The 20,952-nt window shown below is 40.5% G+C and overlaps 1 protein-coding gene across 10 annotated transcripts in view; it reads left to right on the top strand.

Annotated features, from left to right (window-relative positions):
- The window catches only part of ABCA1 (ATP binding cassette subfamily A member 1), a 183,375-nt gene extending 163,901 nt beyond the window's left edge, over positions 1-19,474 (top strand). For all 10 annotated transcript variants that reach the window (XM_089913478.1, XM_089913479.1, XM_089913480.1 and 7 more), the window contains 15 exons: positions 330-499; positions 1,714-1,891; positions 3,958-4,073; positions 4,164-4,308; positions 5,944-6,067; positions 7,463-7,592; positions 7,862-7,982; positions 8,774-8,836; positions 9,455-9,561; positions 11,795-11,936; positions 12,330-12,464; positions 13,495-13,598; positions 14,209-14,301; positions 14,961-15,204; positions 15,832-19,474. In XM_089913478.1, the coding sequence (XP_089769604.1) occupies positions 330-499; positions 1,714-1,891; positions 3,958-4,073; positions 4,164-4,308; positions 5,944-6,067; positions 7,463-7,592; positions 7,862-7,982; positions 8,774-8,836; positions 9,455-9,561; positions 11,795-11,936; positions 12,330-12,464; positions 13,495-13,598; positions 14,209-14,301; positions 14,961-15,204; positions 15,832-15,972 (2,013 nt within the window). In that variant the 3' untranslated portion in view covers positions 15,973-19,474. The remainder of the gene's footprint in view (positions 1-329; positions 500-1,713; positions 1,892-3,957; positions 4,074-4,163; positions 4,309-5,943; positions 6,068-7,462; positions 7,593-7,861; positions 7,983-8,773; positions 8,837-9,454; positions 9,562-11,794; positions 11,937-12,329; positions 12,465-13,494; positions 13,599-14,208; positions 14,302-14,960; positions 15,205-15,831) is intronic.
- The last annotated feature ends 1,478 nt before the right edge of the window (positions 19,475-20,952 follow it).

Below are 20,952 nucleotides of genomic sequence, written 5' to 3'. Positions count from 1 at the left end.
TTCACACCAGGGGAACCATTATGAACCTGACCGAGTTACTTAACCTATTTAAGCCTCAGTTTCCTAATCTATAAAATGCAGGCAGTAATCGTGGCTACCTCAAAGCTATGGTGAGGGTTAAATGAGTTAAAGATAGCACAGTGCCTGGCCACAGGTCAGTGCTGAGCACACCCTGGCTGCTGTTACCTCTTTGCCGTGTTCTCTGATCATGTTTTGTCTCGTGGTATGACTGGAATTTCTGGAGTGCACATGCATGTTTTGTGTGTGTGCACCTACCTCCGGGAGGGGGTTTGGGAGCAGTACCTTGCACCTGGTGTGTTTTATTTCAGGTGTGGTTCAACAACAAGGGCTGGCACGCCATCAGCTCTTTCTTGAATGTCATCAACAATGCTATTCTCCGGGCCAACCTGCAGAAGGGAGAGAACCCTAGCGAGTATGGGATTACTGCCTTCAATCACCCCCTGAACCTCACCAAGCAGCAGCTCTCGGAAGTGGCTCTGTAAGTATCACTGTGTCTGAATCGGGAGAGGGAGAGGGTGTTTGGGGGAATCATGGAGCAGGGGAAGGAAGTACGAAGCTGGTTGTAGAGTAACAGCTGGGGAAACAGGTTCATTATGGTGTGTTTGGGTTGGTCCAGGCTCTGAACAGAAAATGATCAGTTTATGAATTGGCTGGGCAGGGATTAAATTGCAGAAGATACATGACTCTGATATATTAAAGCCATTATTACATTTAGTGAATTCACATAAAGTAAGTTAAATTGTTAATATAATTCTAAAATATTTTAACTCACCCTTAACACAGTGTTTAATAAAAAAATCAGTTTCGTTTGTTTTGAAATCACTATTTTTAAACTTGGCGAAACATGCTTTTGTCGGCTTGTGTTTAATTCCTTGAGTGTGTGTGTGTGTGTGTGAGTGTGAAGTTAAAACCAGTATAATCTAGTTCAGAGTGTATAGCCTTTGAAATCATAAAGATCTGGGTTTGAATCTGGTTTCTAAACTTTCCAGATGTATGGTATTAAGTGAGGCAATTCATGTAAATTGCCAAGTCCGGCCTTCAACACATGGTTGATATTCAACACACGTTAGGTTCCTTTTCTGTATGTGGAGCATGGCACAGTTATTACTTCTGCTTCACTCATATAGAATATCAATATATGTCACTACGATCTTTATACCATGCTTATATAACATTTATGCAGAGAAATAGTTGATATTATACCCCATTTAATGGACTTATAAGACTATTCTTATAATAAGGATCTGATGGAATTTTTGTACGTGTTAGGTTGATATGCCACGAGCTTTTGTTGTCAAACTTATTTACAGCCAGAAATTGTTGTTTGAATAGTTGCACACTAATATTTCTCCTTTATTAAGTTTTCAAGCTACACTACTCCCTTATGTGTGAAAATTTACAACTTGTTGCTCATAGAAGGTCAAGAATAGTGGAACAAAGTGAATGCCGTTAGGCCACTCTTAGACTTCCTTTAATAGTTTCATTTTGGCAGTAGACCCTTTTGACCTCAGTAGAATCAGTTTTGCATCTGAATTATTGAGTTTTGTTTTTTTTTTCTTGAAAATAATCATCTTTAACCCTGAATAAAATATATGTGGTGAAGAGATTTATTTTCCCTGGGCTATGCTTCAAATATTTGTGTGTGTTTGTGTCCCTGATTGAGTCCTCAGCTGCACTGTCTGTCTTTTTCAGGATGACCACATCAGTGGACGTCCTTGTGTCCATCTGTGTCATCTTTGCGATGTCCTTCGTCCCAGCCAGCTTTGTCGTGTTCCTGATCCAGGAGCGGGTCAGCAAAGCGAAGCACCTGCAGTTCATCAGTGGAGTGAAGCCTGTCATCTACTGGCTCTCCAATTTTGTCTGGGACATGGTAAGAATGCCGGTCTGCTGCTGCTATATAAACCTCCATCAGGGCTCTGGATTGGATGGATGAAAGAGCTCCTGGCCATCAGCAGGAGAAGTTCTAGCTAGTCCAAAGATGAACAAAAGAGGAAAAGGCAGGCACAGTTGTACACTTTCATGTGACCAAACACAGCCTTAAGCCCAGGGCTGATCTCACACCAGAGGAAATCTGTCCACATGGACTGCAATTCATACCACCACCACCTCATTCCCTAAGTGACAACTTTTCAAAGAAACTGAGGTGGAAGACTTAGTCAAAACTCAAAGCCAGTGCCTCTAACTTGTCTGATAGAGCTTTAACCTCCAGAGTCAGGGTGTGCTTTGTCTTACTAGGAACTCAATCTGTCATTTGAAAACTTTATATGTTTTACTGGAAGCTTATCCATCCATTGCAAATCTGTTTTCATGCCAGCTGTAATATATTGCTTCTATTTGGACCAATATGGAGGACTTCAAAGAATTCTGAAGTTCTAATTTTTGTAAAGTAGAGTTGAAATGTATCTCCCTGTGAGGTCCATTAATTTGTAGGCCACACAGATGAAACTTAATTCTTCTCCCACTGGACAGCCCCTCAGATATTTGAAGACACCTGTCATTTATCCTAAGTCTTCCCCAGATAAGATGATATATGAGAACATACTTTGTAATCTCTAAATCACTGTACAAATGTAAGTAATGGTGATGATGTCTGTGTTGATTATAGCAAGCCTCTCAGACTTGTCATTGTTCTGACCTGATTGCCTCTTTGTGGCCATGCTCCATATTGTTAATGAGCCATCTGAAAAGCAAAGCCCAGAATTAATATTATATTCAGGCTGTGGTCTGAATGTTTATGAGTCTAGAGGGAGCTGATCTTTATCCCATATTCCTATTACTCAGCCCAAGGGTATTTCATCTTGGAAGCAGCACTGTCTTGTTGGCAACTTGGCAGTGAACTGTTTCACAGGTATTTTTTATGGGGTCTCTTTCACTGTATACTAATGCAATTGACTTTTTTGAACCTTTATATTTATATATGAATCTAAAACTTGATATATATATATATATCAAACTTTATATATAGCTTTGTATATAAATATAAATGTTGTTAAAAACATATATAAAATTTTATATTAATCCCTGTTAAACTGAATTTTATGTAGTGTCCATTTGTTTTCGTTTTATCTTGATCCAGTAATTGCTTTATTGAGTAAGCACATACATACTGACTGCTCACTACGTGTCTGACTCTGCCAGGCATTGCAGATTCAGAGATGAAAAGATCAAGTCCCTGACTCAGGAATACCACTTATCTTCCTGTGTATTATCTGTTCCTCACTGCTTTAGAACCTCTGAAATTTGCTATAAGCATGTCTTCATCTAAGTTGTTTGAAAAGCACATTTGAGTAGGATGGGACTGAGATGGAGAGCCCTGTGGTCTGAAGCTACAAATACTTCTAACAGCTGACAAGCCCACTACCACCTCCCTGCCTCTGCTCTGCTCTGCCAGCTATGAATTCCCGTAACTGTCCTGTGGTCAAGTCTTTATTTCTGCATTTTAATGCTTGAGACACTGTCAGGACAGACTTTAAAATTAGTCTCAGTGTGATGAAACAGTTCTGACATTCATGTTCTGAGTGCTTACCTCATAAATAGATCACAAGTGAGCTTGAACTTGGGCAGACTATAATATAGCATTAATGATGAAACAGACACAGTCGTCTTCGGGAAGAATAACGGCAGCTTACTTGCTACCTGTGAAATTGAAATTACTCTGACTGGGAACCCATCGTTCAGTAAGTTTACTGAGCGTGGCACCTTGGCTTATCTGTTGGAAAGACAGAAAGGACGTGCAGTTTATAAAATCAGCCGGGGGTAAAATGCTTGTCAACACGTATCGTCCAGTATTTTGATTAATAGTTCTTGTGGCTTCATTAATTCAGAGTTCTTCTTCAGTATGTTTATCTGCCCTTTCTTGTCTGATGATGATGAAGACTTGAGCCGTGTTGTATCTTTGACTTAGGGGTGACCTTGATTTCCTCGTTTCACTTTTAGTGCAACTATGTGGTCCCTGCCACGCTGGTCATCATCATCTTTGTCTGCTTCCAGCAGAAGTCCTATGTGTCCTCCACCAACCTGCCTGTGCTAGCCCTTCTACTGTTGCTGTATGGGTAAGGCACCTCTGGATGGGGCATATGGTATCAGGTGTCAGGGAGAAGGCAGGGGACACCCAGTGGACGTGTGTTTTTGTGCCTCACCAGGTGGTCCATCACACCTCTCATGTACCCAGCCTCCTTCGTGTTCAAGATCCCCAGCACAGCCTACGTGGTCCTCACCAGCGTGAACCTCTTCATCGGCATCAATGGCAGCGTGGCCACTTTTGTGCTGGAGCTCTTCACCAACAATGTGAGTTCTGCAGAAAGAGATGCTGGGATGAGCATAGTGTTTAGTCATGATCTTATTCTGCCTGCCTGCGGTGTTGACACCATGGACCACTCTGTCCTTTTGCAGAGTCTGTCTGTCTTTCCTGGGTTTGCATACCATCTCTCGCTTACCCTTTTCCTTATATGTCTCTGATCACATTTTTCTGTTTCCTTTGACAAGTTCTTGTATACTCCTTTCTGTTTAAATGTTGCTTTCCCCAGTATTCAGTTCTCTGGCATCTTGTTTCCCACTTCAGATGCCCTCTCTGGGTGATGGCATTCATGCTGGAAGATTTCACCACCACCCCTCAGTGCCTCGTGTTGTTCTCTCTCACATCCATGCGTACCTTTAGCCCCGACTCTCCTTTTGAACTCTATTCTCATGTTCTCTCTTGCCCAGTGGATGGCCCCATTTAGATTAACTGAAGGACACCCCAGACTGGCCATGTCCTAAATCATCTTCCCCTCAGAACCCAGTATTTCTCTTGCCATTCCTGTCATGCTGGATGGCATTACCATCCACCCAGTCACCCCAGCTGGGGCAATATTAGAGCCATTTTATATGCTTTGCTTTTGCTTATTTCCCACATTCAGTGGGTTACCTTGCCAGTTCCTCCCATTACAGATCTCTTAAACAAGGTTCCTTGTCCATTCTTGTTGTCATTGCCTTCATCCAGACATCTTAACTTAGCCCACAAAGCCTTTCAGAGGTGTCCAACCCTTCCTTGACAGTTCCCACCACACTCTTTCCCAAGACATGGTAAGCTTTGGCTGAGTGGTCCCTTCAACCCTCCATACTCCTGTAGGCCTGGTTCAAGATCCTCAGCACAGCCGACATGGTCTTTATTCACGTGAACCTCTTCATGGGCGTCCATGGCAGTGTGGCACTTTGGCGCTGGAGCTCTTCACCAACAATGTGAGATACTACCCGATTCTGTGACTCCTCTGTCACAGAATCGGGTAGTATCTCACTAACCCTTCATGACTGAGTTTGAATGTGAAGCTTTCCTTACCTACCTTATGGGAGGTGCTCTCTCTTCCTTGTGCTCCCAAAGCCCACACAGTTCATGCCTCCAGTACAACACACCCAAGTATGTAGTAATTTCCTCTTTCCATGTTTCTTTTCCTCAGAGTAGAGACTAGACTGTTTCTTATTAATCTCTGCCTCTCCTGTGCCCTGCCACAGTGCATCCAGCACATAGCAACTTACTCAGTTGTTGGGTATTTGGCCACTGCTGGATTGATGTATTCGAGAAGAATTTTTTAAACTCCAACAAAACCCTGAAACTGAGGTATTGACCCAGACATGAGCAATTTGCTTTCAAAATGCTAAGCAAATATTTTATGATGGATTAGCTTCTGATTAAATATAATCATGTTTCTAAACTTTGCTCATATTTCTCCCATACTCATAGCATTATTTCAGATTTTCTAAAGAGCAAAATTTTATTACATTATGTATCATCCTCTATGGCTACTGCTATTTATTGGTATCTGAATTCAAAGATTCAGTTTGACCTCAGGGAATCAAATTTCTTTTTCACTTCCATATTTTAGACTTTGGTAAATTTTTAGCCTGAATCACAAAAGACAGTCTCTCTCTGTCTTATTTTTTTAGAAGCTGAATAACATCAATGATATCCTGAAGTCGGTGTTCTTGATCTTCCCACATTTCTGCCTGGGACGGGGGCTCATTGACATGGTGAAAAACCAGGCAATGGCTGATGCCTTGGAAAGGTTTGGTGAGTGACAGTAGTGGCTGTAGGATGTTTTAATAGAGATGGCAGTCTGCATGGGCCTTGGTACTTTGGCCTTTGTTTTGGAAAGAGGGTGGTGACTGGGCACAGGACTTCACTGATAGGGCTCATGTCAGTACAGCTGGTTGTGGCATGGGTCATGTGACACAACCATTTGTCTGAAAGATGAGACAGTAATTTTGGAGGTGAGGAAAATATTGGCTTAAGCTTGGACCCAGTGCCTGATACCACTGGTGGGGTTTGCCAGAGTCATTGGAAAAGTCACACCACAGCTTTGAGAATTAGATACAGGCCAGAGAATCAGAAGGAAAGATGCAAACTTTGGCTCTATTGGGAAAATCATGGACCTGCAGATGGGGTCATATATTACCTTTTACACAGTCTATAAAAAGGTAATTTACTGCAGCTCTTTCTACATTTAGAGTCTTTAAATTTATTTCTCCTGTGGCCACTTTACTATTCTTTATTGACTGGCTCATATAGTTAGATGGGCCATGTTATTTAATGGGCATAGAAGAGGGACCTGTTTTAAACTTGGAGGTACAAGGAGATATATAAGGATTTTAAGGGATATTTACATAAAACCAGATGAGTTGAGTCACCAGGTTACATTATATGCTATTGAAAGGGGCATCTTTTAAACGTGCTTTCTAATCTTTCTTAGTGAAGCTTATAATTTGTTAAAATACTGACCCTAAAAATTACCCTGGATTGTTTGCCTTTTTACAAAGGATTTTTGGCATGTCTCATTAAAATGGAAACATTAGGGACTTCCCTGGTGGTGCAGTGGTTAAGAATCCGCCTGCCAGTGCAGGGGACACGGGTTCGATCCCTGGTCCGGGAAGATCCCACATGCTGTGGGGCAACTAAGCCTGGGCACCACAACTACTGAGCCTGCGCTCCAGAGCCCATGAGCCACAACTACTGAGCCTGCGTGCTGCAACTACTGAAGCCCACGCGCCTAGAGCACATGCTCTGCAACGAGAAGCCACCGCAATGAGAAGCCCGTGCACTGCAACAAAGAGTAGCCCCCGCTCGCCGCAACTAGAGATAGCCTGTGCACAGCAATGAAGACCCAACGCAGCCAAAAATAATAATAATAAATAAATCTTTAAAAAAAAAAGGAAACATTAGATTTCTTAGATGAAGTTACAGTTCAAATACACGTTATCTCTGAAATTCTGATTGATACTGTTTCACAGTATGTTTCCCCAAAACCTTACCCTAAATCAGATTTGGAAAGTGGTGACTCCCTTATTTTTTCCTCCTGGCCACGGGCCATAAACATTGGTATTTCTAGGAATGTAGGCCTGAATTTGAGGAAGGGCCATGGTCTCTGGTGCCTCCATTCTGACTGGATCTCTGCATTGTGTCTACCAGGGGAGAATCGCTTTGTCTCGCCGCTGTCTTGGGACTTGGTGGGACGAAACCTCTTCGCCATGGCTGTGGAAGGGGTGGTGTTCTTCCTCATCACTGTGTTGATCCAGTACCGATTCTTCATCAGGCCCAGGTGAGCTTTCTCTCAGAACTCACAGAGCACCTGGTTGATGGTCACGGAGGAGGAACACAGGGAAACACTCGCCGGTGGTGGTTGGATTGACTTGAACTCAAAACAGATAATCAAACTGATTTTCCTAATGTGGGCATCTCCCGGCCCCCAACACTGCCGACAACTCCGGAGTATGGATTTTACAGGACTGCTTTAGAAACTGGGTCTTTGACTTAGAAAATAACTTGAAAAGTTGATTTGGTTTTTTTTCTGAATTTTTTCCCCCTAAGACCTGTAAAGGCAAAGCTTCTTCCTCTGAATGATGAGGATGAAGATGTGAGGAGGGAGAGACAGAGAATTCTTGATGGTGGAGGACAGAATGACATCTTGGAAGTCAAGGAGCTGACTAAGGTGAGGCAATGAGGACAGGCTATAACAACTTGTCTTCAATTTTTTCAGCTTTATATGTTGGAAACTAGCATTTTGCTGACTCAATAAAAAGAGCATGCTTCCTAAAATGTGCATCTATACCAAGTTTCTGTCAATTTAATTTTATTTAAAATACACCATGGGGACTTCTTAATTAAAGAAATCCTACTGAAAATAATTATACTTTGAATTCTCATTCTTGAGTATATTTGTTTTTCACACATTTATGCATTAGTTATTAAAACATCTAATGTTGTGTATCGAGGCAAAGCTGAAGTTGATAGAATAATGATTGATTTTGAGTTTCATGGTCCAAAAAGCTGGTAAATTTCCATTGCTTAAGAAGAGGGTCTGTTTCAGCCCTTTCTAGGTGCCAGAATCCCAACAAATTCACTTTTTTGTAATCTGTTCAATATTTGCAATGTTTTGATAAACGAATTATTACCCTGTAAAATTTAGTTTTTAAAATATCTACAATGTCTTTACATATTAAATGAAAATTATATAAATATTAATGACCAATATATTTTTTAAAAGTCTGACGTTAGATTAAAAAATAAAAAGAAATTCACTTGTATTTTGAGCTTCAGGGTCATTCAGAAGCCAGTTGCCACAGAGACAGACCAAGGCTTTAGCACATCACATGTGCGACTTAGTCTTATCGACGAGACTTATTTTGTGGTGTGTTTAGGTCATAATTCCCTCTTCCACAGTTGCCTGGGACAGCTGTGAGTCACTGCAGCTCATGAATTTTTGCATTTTGTTTGTTGCAGGTGTATAGAAGGAAGAGGAAACCTGCAGTCGACAGGATTTGCATTGGCATTCCTCCTGGTGAGGTAAAGACACTTTGTCTACCTTGTGTTTGCCCCTATTAATTCAGACTGTCTCTACTGCAATCAAACAGTAATGTCTGTAAGGGGTTAAAAGTGGTTTTAAAAGGCTTCTCCATTTATATCTGTGTGGAGCAATCAGTCATTGAAAGGATGGGGGCCCCATATATCAGCAATTTTGGATAATCTCAGACAATGTAAGAAAAGTATGCACATCCAAAATGTGATTTTGTGATCCATTCCAGGTGATAATGAAATTCAAATAGATTTTAAAAGATAGATTTTCTCCTTTCTCGTTTATGTGTGTATTCTTGTATGCCCTTTAGCCAGATTAGATGGTGAAATTTGACTTGTTGGCTTTCATTACTGTTTTTCACACATTAACTTTGGTCTTAACCTGACGACTCAAATGATATTTACAAATACACCCACACTTTCATTATAAAACATATGTTTAAATATCTATATGATTTCTTAAAACCAAGAAAATAGTTGACTCTTCATTAAGAATGATGTTTTAGGATCATGTTACATGAAAATGAAGCTGAGGTGACTATTTTATAAGGGTCATTTATATTCAGATTTTTAGTAGTTTACTTATACAACTTACCCAATCTTTTTCAGTGCTTTGGACTTCTAGGTGTCAATGGGGCTGGGAAATCATCAACTTTCAAGATGTTAACGGGAGATACCAGTGTTACCAGAGGAGATGCTTTTCTTAACAAAAACAGGTGAGAGAAGTCTGTGTTTTGCCACGGACTTTTTTAAAACTTTATTTAAATGAATATGTTGTTATTTTTCTGATTATAACAGTACTCTGTAGTTTCTAAAAATGTTGAAATATAGTAAAACTGTAAAGAAGAAAATAAAAGTCATCCATAATCCCAGTACCTAGAGATAACTACTATTTACATTTCATTTTAGTCTCACTCTTTTTTTTAACAGCTTTATTCAGGTATGATTTACATGCCGTACAATTTACTTGTTTTAAGAGTACAACAAATGACTTTTAGGCAATTTACAGAATTGTGCAACCATTATCACGATACAATTTTAGAACATTCCCATCACCCCAAATCTCTCTACTTTATATACACATATAAATATATTATAAAATTGACATCATACTACATCTAGATTTTTAAATTAGTTCTTTTGTTGTTAATGACTGTATTATTGTATATGATACAATATATACTGGTTACGTATTCTAAGATGTAGAAATTTTGCTGCATAAAATGCATCTATGTACATGTACCTATAGTTTATTTCACCAATTCCTTATTGTTAGACATTTGTTTCTGTTTTTCATTAAATGTGTCCTTGTATTCATCTTGATTGTTTCCTCAGGGAAAATTCCTACAAGATAAAAGGTTATCTATATACTTGCCAAGTTGCCCTCGCTAAAGGGTGTGCCACCTGTTGGTGTCACCATGGGCTATTATCCGAGAGTGCACAGATCACGAAGCAGTCTGATCATAAGGGGTACAGTACACTTTAGAGTCCTGTTAGGAAATGTTACACTCGAGCACTCGAAATATGTGGGACTTCTCTGGGCTTTTTATATTGGAGAGACGGTACAAGGCAGTGGCTTTCAAACTCTTTGATCATGACCCACAATACCAAAATCAATACATTTTACCTCTCAACCGAGTAAATACACAAAAGCACATAAACAGGCATATAGCTTAAATAAAAGTTTTGTAAAACATTACCTACTCTTCCTGCTTGCAGTGCACTCTGATATTTCTTATTCTACTATCTACCACACCATTTAAAAAATACTGGCTGTGACCCGCTAAATTTATTTCACAACGTACTAATGGGTGGTGACTCACAATTTGGACAAGGGGCTGCTAGCCAATAAAATTGAAAAGAGCAAGGAACTTAATGTACTCATGGCTCTCCTCTGCATCTTACACGTTTTTTCAGTAGCAGTGTAAAGGAGGTTTAAGAGAACAGAATTTCTAGAATAGTTGGCCTAAGGCTACACACCTGCTTTCCCCATCTTGTTCCTAGTACCAGGCTCCTGGGGCACACAGCAATGGCAGCAATAACTGGCCCAAACTAAGGTTCGTCACAGTGCCTGGTTCTGAGAGGTGGTGTGGGCAGTGTAGCTGTGAGGTCCAGGCACAGGGTCTGTGAGCGCCTCAATCATAGTTCTGGAAAAGGCTGGATCTGGGAGTACTAATTTATATGCAGAGAGGAATGAATACTGCTGATGGGCCAAACTCGTGGTTGTCCAGAGGTGGCTAAAGTGCAGCTATCAGCCTGGATGTGACACTGAGCTTTCTCCTACATTAGGGATCCTTAACCTGAGAATGGCTTCATAGGGCCTAAAAACTGCCCCCACCAATATATGTCAAATTGTGTCTGTAGGTATATTTTTTGTTGTCATCAGATTCTCAGAGGGTCTGTGATCAAAAAAACCTTCAAAACCAGGAGGATTCCTGGGTTGAGTATTTAGTGGGACCAAGGGGTCTGGATCATGTTATGTGCGAGTCAATGTATGGGCAGCAAAAAGCAGAGGAAGTCACAGCGAGTTGCTGAGCCTGCTCTGACGTGAATGGAGCAACAGAGCCCATGGTGCATATGACTGGGCCACAGAATCAAGTCGGGGATGGACACTTAGTGTTAAAGTCCCGGGATAGTGTGACTCAGGCTGTTGATAAAGATGGTGCCACAGCTGGGATGGACTTGGGAATTCTGAAATGGGACTGAGCCTGCAGACTGTGGTGCTGGGGGAGCCAGGTGCAAGGACTGGGCAGAGTGTAGGCCAGAACCCTGACTTCCAGGAGGGGCTGGCATCCTGGGGGCAGAAAGGCTTTTCCTTCAAGCTATAGCAGGTGTGCTTGCTGGTGTGTTGGTCATGCGCAAGCACTCTTCCTAGGAATATTAGGCAAGCTGATCTGATCAGAGTATCTAAATGCTTAAAAACCTGACCGGTTTTGTTTTCCTTTGCAGTATCTTATCAAACATCCACGAAGTACATCAGAACATGGGCTATTGCCCTCAGTTCGATGCCATCACAGAGCTGCTGACTGGAAGAGAGCACGTGGAGTTCTTTGCGCTCTTGAGAGGCGTCCCAGAGAGAGAAGTCGGCAAGGTACCGTGGGCACCGGAAAGCCAGCCTGTCTCCCTTGGCGTCCTAACAGTGTACCTTACGGCTGTGACCTTCACACATGACCATCGGCTTCAGGCTGTTCTTCCTTGTGGATGCAGCAATGTGAAGTTTTGGCTCTTCGCAGCTCCTTTCAGGGTGGGAAGCCGCGGTGGGACAGGGATAGGTGAACTGCCTCACACCGGCGGACAGAGAGGGAGTGCTGCTCCCACCCACGCGAGTCCCTGCCCCCCTGCTGCTGGTTCCTCCACACTTGCCAGGTCGTGATTGTATAGAACCTGGTCCTACTCAGTGAAAGAGTTTTCATACGCAAGTGTAAGAAAGCATGATAAAATTCCCAAACCCAACAAAGGTCAAGACGCTTTTTATCACCCTTAGGTTGGTGAGTGGGCAATTCGGAAACTGGGCCTCGTGAAGTATGGAGAAAAGTATGCTGGGGACTATAGCGGAGGCAACAAGCGCAAGCTCTCGACGGCCATGGCATTGATTGGCGGGCCTCCTGTGGTGTTTCTGGTGAGTGTGACTGTGAATGGGAAACTTTGTCCTGGCCTGAATGGAAGACACCTCTTTTCTAAAGTCCTCGATGTCCAGGCCGTGCATGGCTGGCTTGGCAATGGCAAGCCCCCCTCCCCCGATGAGGAACAGCAGGGCAGCCTCAGAGAACCAGAGGGAAGCTCCCTCTCCCCTCTCCTTGACACACATTGGGGTGGCTCTGACATGCCCTCAGATGCTCCAAAGGAGGAAATACTCCAGGGACCTTGTTTCTCTAGCATGGAGAGCCCCAACAGGTGCAGCTGAGGCTGGGTGTGTGATTTGACCTTTCTCTGGACCATACTATATGCCATCTATGTGTTCATCCCCTGAAGACTGAGAGTGTGGATACAGCTTCAGGATCCCCAAGGTAGCACCTGGGTCATAGTTCCTTACATACAGATAAATGGAAGACAGAAGGTCAGACTGACAGTGGCCCTTGACCCTTTTTCTTCTGTAGAGGAGAAGAGCACTGAAGTTATTACAGGAAGAAGCCTTGGGCTGAGGCTTTAAAGTTATCCAGACTATTTGGATTTGGAATTTGTTTCTCTAAAACTAGCAAGTACAGTATAACAGGCTAAGCCAGAGTGAACTAGAATTTTAAAAAAAGAAAAGGAATTTTACCCAAACCTTAAACTGACCTCAGTATCAGACAAAAATAATTTTTAGTATATACTTGTCAGTCATGAAAAGATGGTTGAAACTAAAAGACTTTTCCCCTTCCCTTTCTGTTTATTTGGAGAAATTTCATTTCATAAAAAATTAGAGTTTTCTACTTCAGTGATGCATGTAAAAGTGAACTGGTTGCAAACAGTATGAAATATTCTTGTATGTAAGGTCTGGTTCTTTGGTCCATCAGGAAATAAATAGAATGGTAAGTTAAAACTTAGGCTATTTCAGAGATGCTTCTGAATTTAAAACCAAACCTATCTTTGATTTTTTTTTTCCCAGCACATAATAGGGCTTATTATTATTATTTTTTTTAATAGGGCTTATTTTATTCTAATTACAGGATGAACCGACCACAGGCATGGACCCCAAAGCCCGGCGATTCTTGTGGAATTGTGCCTTAAGTATCATCAAGGAAGGGAGATCAGTAGTGCTTACATCTCATAGGTCTGTAGTGAAGACTTAGCTTGGCTTTTTTGTTGCGTAACTTTTAAGTTTTCCAAGTACTGTATATGATCATTGTATAAAAAATAGAAAACACAGAAAGGCAAATAAAAAAAAAAATTATGATCACCTGACATTGCATCGCTAGGAGACAGCTATTACTGTCATCAGGCCATATATCTTTGCAGAGTTTCCCTATGCAAATCTATACACAGTGTATATGTTTTTTACAAACAAAAATGCAAGCTTTAGCATATATACTAAGTTCTTTTTCCCTTAACAATACTGAGAACATTATTCCAAGTCAGTTAATTTAGATGTGTCATCATTTCTTATAGCTATTAGTGAATAGTATTCCATTAGGATATACCCTAATTTATTTAACCATTCCTCTTTTGTGTAGACATCTGGATCATTTCCAACTTTCTTCACGATTATAAACGGCATGGCAGTGAACAGCGTTTTCCCTCCATCTTCATGTATTTGTAACAGGATGCAATTACGCCCTAGGAAGCTGGGGATCTGTTTCTTTGAAATGCCAAATGACATGGTGACGTTCTGATGGTTATAGGAGCATCTCTCTAAAACTAAACCTCATTCTGTTTTCCCACAGCATGGAAGAATGCGAAGCTCTTTGCACTAGGATGGCAATTATGGTCAATGGGCGGTTCAGGTGTCTTGGCAGTGTCCAACATCTGAAAAATAGGTAACAAAGATAGTTTCTTTGGGATCCCACATACTGAGAAATCGTGTATTTATTCTTTTGTGAGTGTATACATGGTGGCTCTAAAATAAAGGGAAATAAACTGAACAAGATGGTATAGTGGAAAGAATGAGGACTTTGAAGTCAAACAGAGCTGCATGCAAATTCTGTCTTTACCTTTTATGGGTTGTATGCACTTCAGCAAAGTTATTTAACCTCTCTGAGAGGCAGTGTTCTAGGAATATCTACTTTCTAGCTTTGTTATAGAGATGTAATGGGAAGATTTATATGTGCCAGTAAGGTTAGAGCATAGGCTTCAGAGTCAAGCACAAGTTGGGTCCACACCCTGGCCCTACCATTTCTGAGCTACGTACCATGAGCAAGTGACTAACACTCTCAGTTTCAATTTCTCTGTAATATCTGACAGACCTCACAGGTCTAGGTGAGGATTAAATGAAGTCATGTCTAAAGCCCTCGGCAAGGCAGCTCACATAGAATAGGTATTCAGTACGTGACCACTGGTTCCTGCTCTCTGAAACTTATTTCTGGGTCTGGCAGGGACCTCTCTCTTTCATGGCCCAAGTGGGGTTCTCAGAGTTAAATATTCTTTTGAGAAGTTTCCCCAGGGTCTTCCATTTGGACTTTCTTTTTCCTGCTTTCAGGTTTGGAGATGGTTATACAATAGTCGTACGAATAGCAGGGTCCAACCCTGACCTGAAGCCTGTCCAGGAGTTCTTTGAACTCGCCTTCCCGGGAAGCGTGCTGAAGGAGAAGCACCGGAACATGCTGCAGTACCAGCTTCCCTCTTCACTGTCTTCCCTGGCCAGGATTTTCAGCATCCTTTCCCAGAGCAAAAAGCGACTCCACATAGAAGACTACTCTGTCTCTCAGACAACACTTGACCAAGTAAGCTTAGAGTGTCAAAAACAGGTTTCCTTTTCAGAGTGAGGCTTCCTGCCGCTTCTCCACCCACTGCCCATTGTGGGCCCTATAGCACAGTATAGATGAGCTGAGCATGAACTCCTGATCTACTACTACTAGTTATGCTTTTTACCTAACCTCCCTGAATCTGCAAAGGGAGATGATACTACCAACTTCATAGGGTTCATGTGAGAATAAATTGTCATAATAATCATAAAAACTGCAGTTTTTTTATTGAGTATCTGCCATGGGCAGGTATTATGCCAGGTGCCTTATCCCATTTAAATTAGATAACATCAGGTACCAAATAGATCCTGGCACTTAGTAGGTGTTCAGTAAATGTTAGTTTTCAACCCTCTTCCCTTTAATCAGGCCTGTATGAGTCAAAGTAAAGAGATGATTGAGCAGTTGGTGATTTGGGGGGGCAATAATAGAAGGTGAGTTTTTTAGGTTAATGCTTTGTCAAGTATTCCCCTCTCCCTCCCACACAAAATTTTCTAGTTAATCTATTTATTCAATCTCGTATTCTCTAATCTTCACGTGGGGAAAAATGCAACTAGAATAAAGAGAGCAAGTTAGAGCTATTTATAAAGTCCACCTTTATTTTGACAGGTATTTGTAAACTTTGCCAAGGACCAAAGTGATGATGACCACTTAAAGGACCTGTCATTACACAAAAACCAGACAGTAGTGGATGTTGCACTTCTCACATCTTTTCTGCAGGACGAGAAAGTGAAAGAAAGTTATGTATGAAGAATCCTGTTCATACAGGGTGGCTAGAAGAAAGGAGGAACTAGACCTTCCTTTGCACTATGTGAAGTGTTCCAGAGGGAAGAGCTGGAAGATTTTGTGGGAAGAGGTAAACTGGATACTGTACTGATACTATTCAATGCAATGCAATTCAATGCAATGAAAACAAAATTCCATTACAAGGGCGGCGCCTTTGTAGCCTATGTCTTGTATGGCTCTCGAGCGAGAAGGACTTGAATTTAGTTTATTACCTTATACTTGTGTGAAACTCTAGTATGGAACCCAGTGGACATACGGGTTTGACATACTTTTTTGTTCCTTTGTATTCTCACTGGGGTTGCAACAATAATTCATCAAGTAATCATGGCCAGTGATTGTTTATCAAAATCAAAAGGCATCCTCATTCATTAAGCCGTGCCAAGCCAGGAGACTGGTTTCCCGGTGACACAGCCAGTGTCGGCAGTGAGTGCACCGGAATTACTAATGCCAAGTTGCTCAGAAAGCCCGAAGCACCATGGTGTGTCATGCACACTTTTGTGAAAGCTGCTGTACTCAGAGTCTGTTGACATCATCAAATATCGGGTGACAAAATGGTTCCATGTGTGGGGAAAGTCCTGCTTTGATTCCCTCTTGGATGAGCTGCTCTGATGGCGGTGACGTGCAAATTGCAACATGCAAATTGCATGCTAACATGCAAGAGTGAGACTTGGTTTCGTTGTTGTCCTTGCTTGGAACCATGAGTCTCCGAGGCTATGTTTCTCGGACTCTTTAAGTATACTTAGATCCTGGTTAAGAAGCAAAGAATCAGCAACCGCATTGTTGGGGCCTCAGGCTGTGGAAGCCAGGGCACGGGATGAAGAGGATGATGCGTTCAAACCAAGGGAGGCCTGTGTCCATTTGTCCTGATGGTCTGCTAACACGGTACAGTGCATCTCAAGATCTTGTTGCTTGATACAAGCATAGTATTATTTCTGGCTTTTTGGATTAATCTAGAATATGAAAAGATGGAGTTGTATTTTGAGAAAAATCTTTGTACTTTTAATGTTACTTGGAATTGTAAGTTCTGTCAGTGACTTCTGAAACCTTAGAATGGCCTCTTTGTAGAACCCTGTGGCACAGAGGAGTATGGCCACACTGCCGCGCTAGCTTTATTTTTTCACGTAAGTTTGTGAATGGATCATCTAATGCCTAGTGACTAGAAAACAGTGTGATGGCCAAGATCTCATGACAACATTGTATTTAAGTTTCTTTAAGATCGTTTAGAATACTTTTAGTATCAGTGCATTAATCAAGTATTTTTTGAGTGTATGTTGTAACTGAGTATGGATGGATGCGGTGAGGAGATACTAAGTCTCAGTAGATTTCCTGTGCCATGTTTGTCAGCTAACTGGTTTACAAATACAGGTTTTGTTGTGGTTGTGGGAACCCACTGAAAGAATATTGGGCAGCCCACTTTTTGAAGATAGCAACAATGCAAAAGCCAAGAACGTTTAAATGTCATAAGGATCACAAGACTATATAACGAATACTTTCACAGAGAAGACGGCTGGCTTCAAAGCTTGTTGAATAACATAAAACTGTGCTTATGGCATTTAGTACCTTCGAATAATTGACTTTGAAAATCTCAGATACCCCATTCTGACAATCTCAAATTTGTCATCTCTTCAATCACTAACCTATCATGAAAAAAACAAAAAAACAAAAAACAGCAAATGCCCCCACGTGAAGATTATCTCAGACTTTTCTAACCCAGTTTAATTTTTTTAGTCAGTAAATACTTGTTAAAAATAATATTGCACTAATGTTTAATGTCATCTGTCTTGAGGCAACAAAATTATGAGAGAAATACTGTTTGGTAAAGTCATCTTTCAATATCATTACTAATGTCTTCTTCTTTTAAAAAAATTTAGATATTAACTCTAAAGGTGCAAGATTTCAGATCTATCCAAATCTGTATTTTTTCTTTTAAAATTTACTGTATGTTATCATGCAACTTGTTGCTTGGAAAAAGAAAATGACCTTTAGGGGACTTCCCTGGTGGTCCAGTGGTTAAGACTTTACCTTCCAATGCAGGGGGTGCAGGTTCGATCCCTGGTTGGGGAGCCAAGATCCCACATGCCTCACGGCCAAAAAACCAAAACATAAAACAGAAGCAATATTGTAACAAATTCAATAAAGACTTTAAAAATGGCCCACATCAAAAAATCTTTAAAAAAAAAAAAAGAAATGAATGCCGATATTTTCTAAAATGATAAGCAAGCAATGGAGGCATTTTTCCAATAACTATTGGCATGAGCTCATATTTTATGCTATCTTTAATGATATAAAATTTATAGAATAATTGTTTCTCCTTGTTCAATATTTTTCAAAATCAAGCTTCTGTTTTCCCATTTCACTAGAATCATGTTCTAATTCTGTATTATATTAAAACCATGAGTAGCTCCTTTATTTGATTACTCCAAGGCCATGTTTTCAAATATCAAAAGACACTGTGAACTACTTTTAAAAAAATGCAACATTTCAATATAGATTTAAAGGTTCTCTTAAGCTAGAAAAAAGTCTACAGCTACCCATCTACTTCATTAATATTGTTACCTTTTAGACTATCCAAACAGCAGTCTTTTAAATTTTTCTGTGTAAGCCTAATTATAGTAGAAATTTTTACAACTCTCTGCTCAGTCAGGTAAAATTTCTATATAATCCCTGTGGAAATGTAACCATGTGAGTTTCAGAAATTTTCAAAAGTGTTTAAAGATTTCGGCTTTTGCTTCTTTTGGACACCTTAAACCTTATTAACTGTGAATATGAAAAATACAAAAGAAAACAATAACAAAGCCCTCTATAGGTAAACGCCCAGCATAGGTCATTGTTAAAAAACAAATAACCAAACCTCAAACTACTGTATTTCAATATCTGTACTGAAGGCATATGCATTGTGACTATTAAATGTTGCACAGCATTCACTGTATACTAATCATTGACTAAAGGGATGTGTCTGTTTTCTTCTCGTGGTTGTATATATCAGGTAAAAATTTTTTCCAAAGAGCCATGTGTCATATTATCTTGAACCACTTAGACGCTGAGATATTAATTTCTACCCTTGTTACTATTTACTAGTAATAACATAGTGCTATAGTCATATTGTTCTAATTCTCTTCAGAATTGTTGCATCCCTTTTTATAGAATGTTTAACCTTCCATGAGGTTTAAGTATTCTGTTCTCCCGTCTTATACCCTACGATGAAGCTATGTTTCTGTGCTTTTTCTTTATCATTGGCCCTTCATTCCAAGCACTTTATGCTGTCTGTAATGGGATCTATTTTTGCACTGGAATATCTGAGAATTGCAAAACTAGACAAAAGTTTCACAATAGATTTCTAAGTTAAATCATTTTCATTAAAAGAAAAAAAAGAAAAAAATTTTGTATTGTCAATAACTTTATATGAAGTATTAAAAAGGCATATTTCTATGTTGTAATAAGTCACGAAATAAACCTGTGACGGTTCTGTTGTGTCTGTACTTATTTATTTTCGTGCATTCATAGCACCACCTACTGCTGGAGCTTATAAAGTCATTACAGAAGTAAGAAATGTCTGCTTATAGAAGGGAAGACGCTTGGACCCAAAGTAGAAATTTAGAAAAAACTAAATGTCCTGTTAATCACAAAAGAAAATCGAGGGGACTACTTGAAAATAAAGGGTGTTTCGCACTTCCATGGTTCAGTTTTGGTAGTAACTGATACTAAGTTTAAGAGGTTTTAGATAAACTTACTTTGCTTAATGATGATGAAGCTGTAGAGATCTCTGCAAATACTCTGTAGCTAAGCCATTTAATAAAAACCTCATTACTTCATTTGGCACTGAGGAAGCTCAAAGGCAGCCTTCGGTGCTCTTTTGTTTATTCAACCAAAATACAAGGACACAGTGTGGCAGGTGTACCCGCAAGGTGCTGGCAAGAGTGAGCATGCAGGAAAAGTAGGCAAACGTGGGAGGAGAAACGATACTAATGTTGGAGGGGCCTTCCTTTTCTTCTGTAAGAAGTGCTGTGCAGTCTGCGCCCAAGATTATGTAGTGCTACGATATGTGGGTGCATTTGTCACAGCTCACAAGCATCGTTTCTGAGACTGACTGCTAATCTCGGTCCTTGAAGAACCCCTGTCAAACAGGCCCTCTTAGGCAGCACAGTGGAGTCGTGGCTCTGCTTGTGACCACTTGATGGCCGTGATGTGTAGAGAGCAGTCCTTTGCTAAGGTGTGGATCTGAACTTTGCGGGGCGGGAGGATTGTGACTTTGCGACTGAGCCTGGTTGACTGCCCAGCATCAGCATCACAATTATGTCTCTCCCCCTTGAAGTTCACATTATAGCCACTTTAAGGAAATGACAGAAAATTGTGTTTGTGAAAAACGACAATTGAGGGAGAGAAAAAAAAATACTGAAAAATAAAAGGCGGTTAGTTAAGATAATATGTTACTCATGAGTCTTGACCAAAACATTCTTCTATCTAGGAAAAAAGCATGTATAAACATTTACAGGTTCAAAAAAACTCTGGAAACTTTGGAATGCTAACGCATACATTGAATAAGAAAAAGCTTGAGAAGATTAGCTACCTTTTTCAAGGGTTTAACTGTGTTGTCAGGTATTTACTTAATCCTCAGAACCTGCCATATGAGGTAAGTAGTACCATTTGACATATGAGTAAACTGACTCAGAGAATAAGGAACTGTTCAAAGAGACACAGCTAGTAACTGGCAGAGGGTTCTTTCGGTGAAGTTGGGTATCAGTTAAAATTGTCCTTATAAAATCAGTTTGGCATCATTATGCAATAATGTAACAAATACTTCTTGAACTCTCTCATGCACCAGATACTCTTCTAGGTTCTGGGGATACAGTGTTGAAGAAGGTCGAATTCCTGCTCTAATGAACTTGAATTTCAATGGAGAAGTTATATTCATATTCACAACAGATGTGTGGGTAAAGAAATATA

The sequence above is a fragment of the Delphinapterus leucas genome, chromosome 6, assembly GCF_059928025.1.
Source record: "Delphinapterus leucas isolate spDelLeu-1000000601 "Yukka" chromosome 6, BTC_Dleu_Yukka2, whole genome shotgun sequence".
In the NCBI taxonomy this organism is placed as follows: Eukaryota; Metazoa; Chordata; class Mammalia; order Artiodactyla; family Monodontidae; genus Delphinapterus; species Delphinapterus leucas.
The sequence above is the reverse complement of the archived record's forward strand: the minus strand, read 5'-3'. Positions and strand labels throughout refer to the sequence as shown.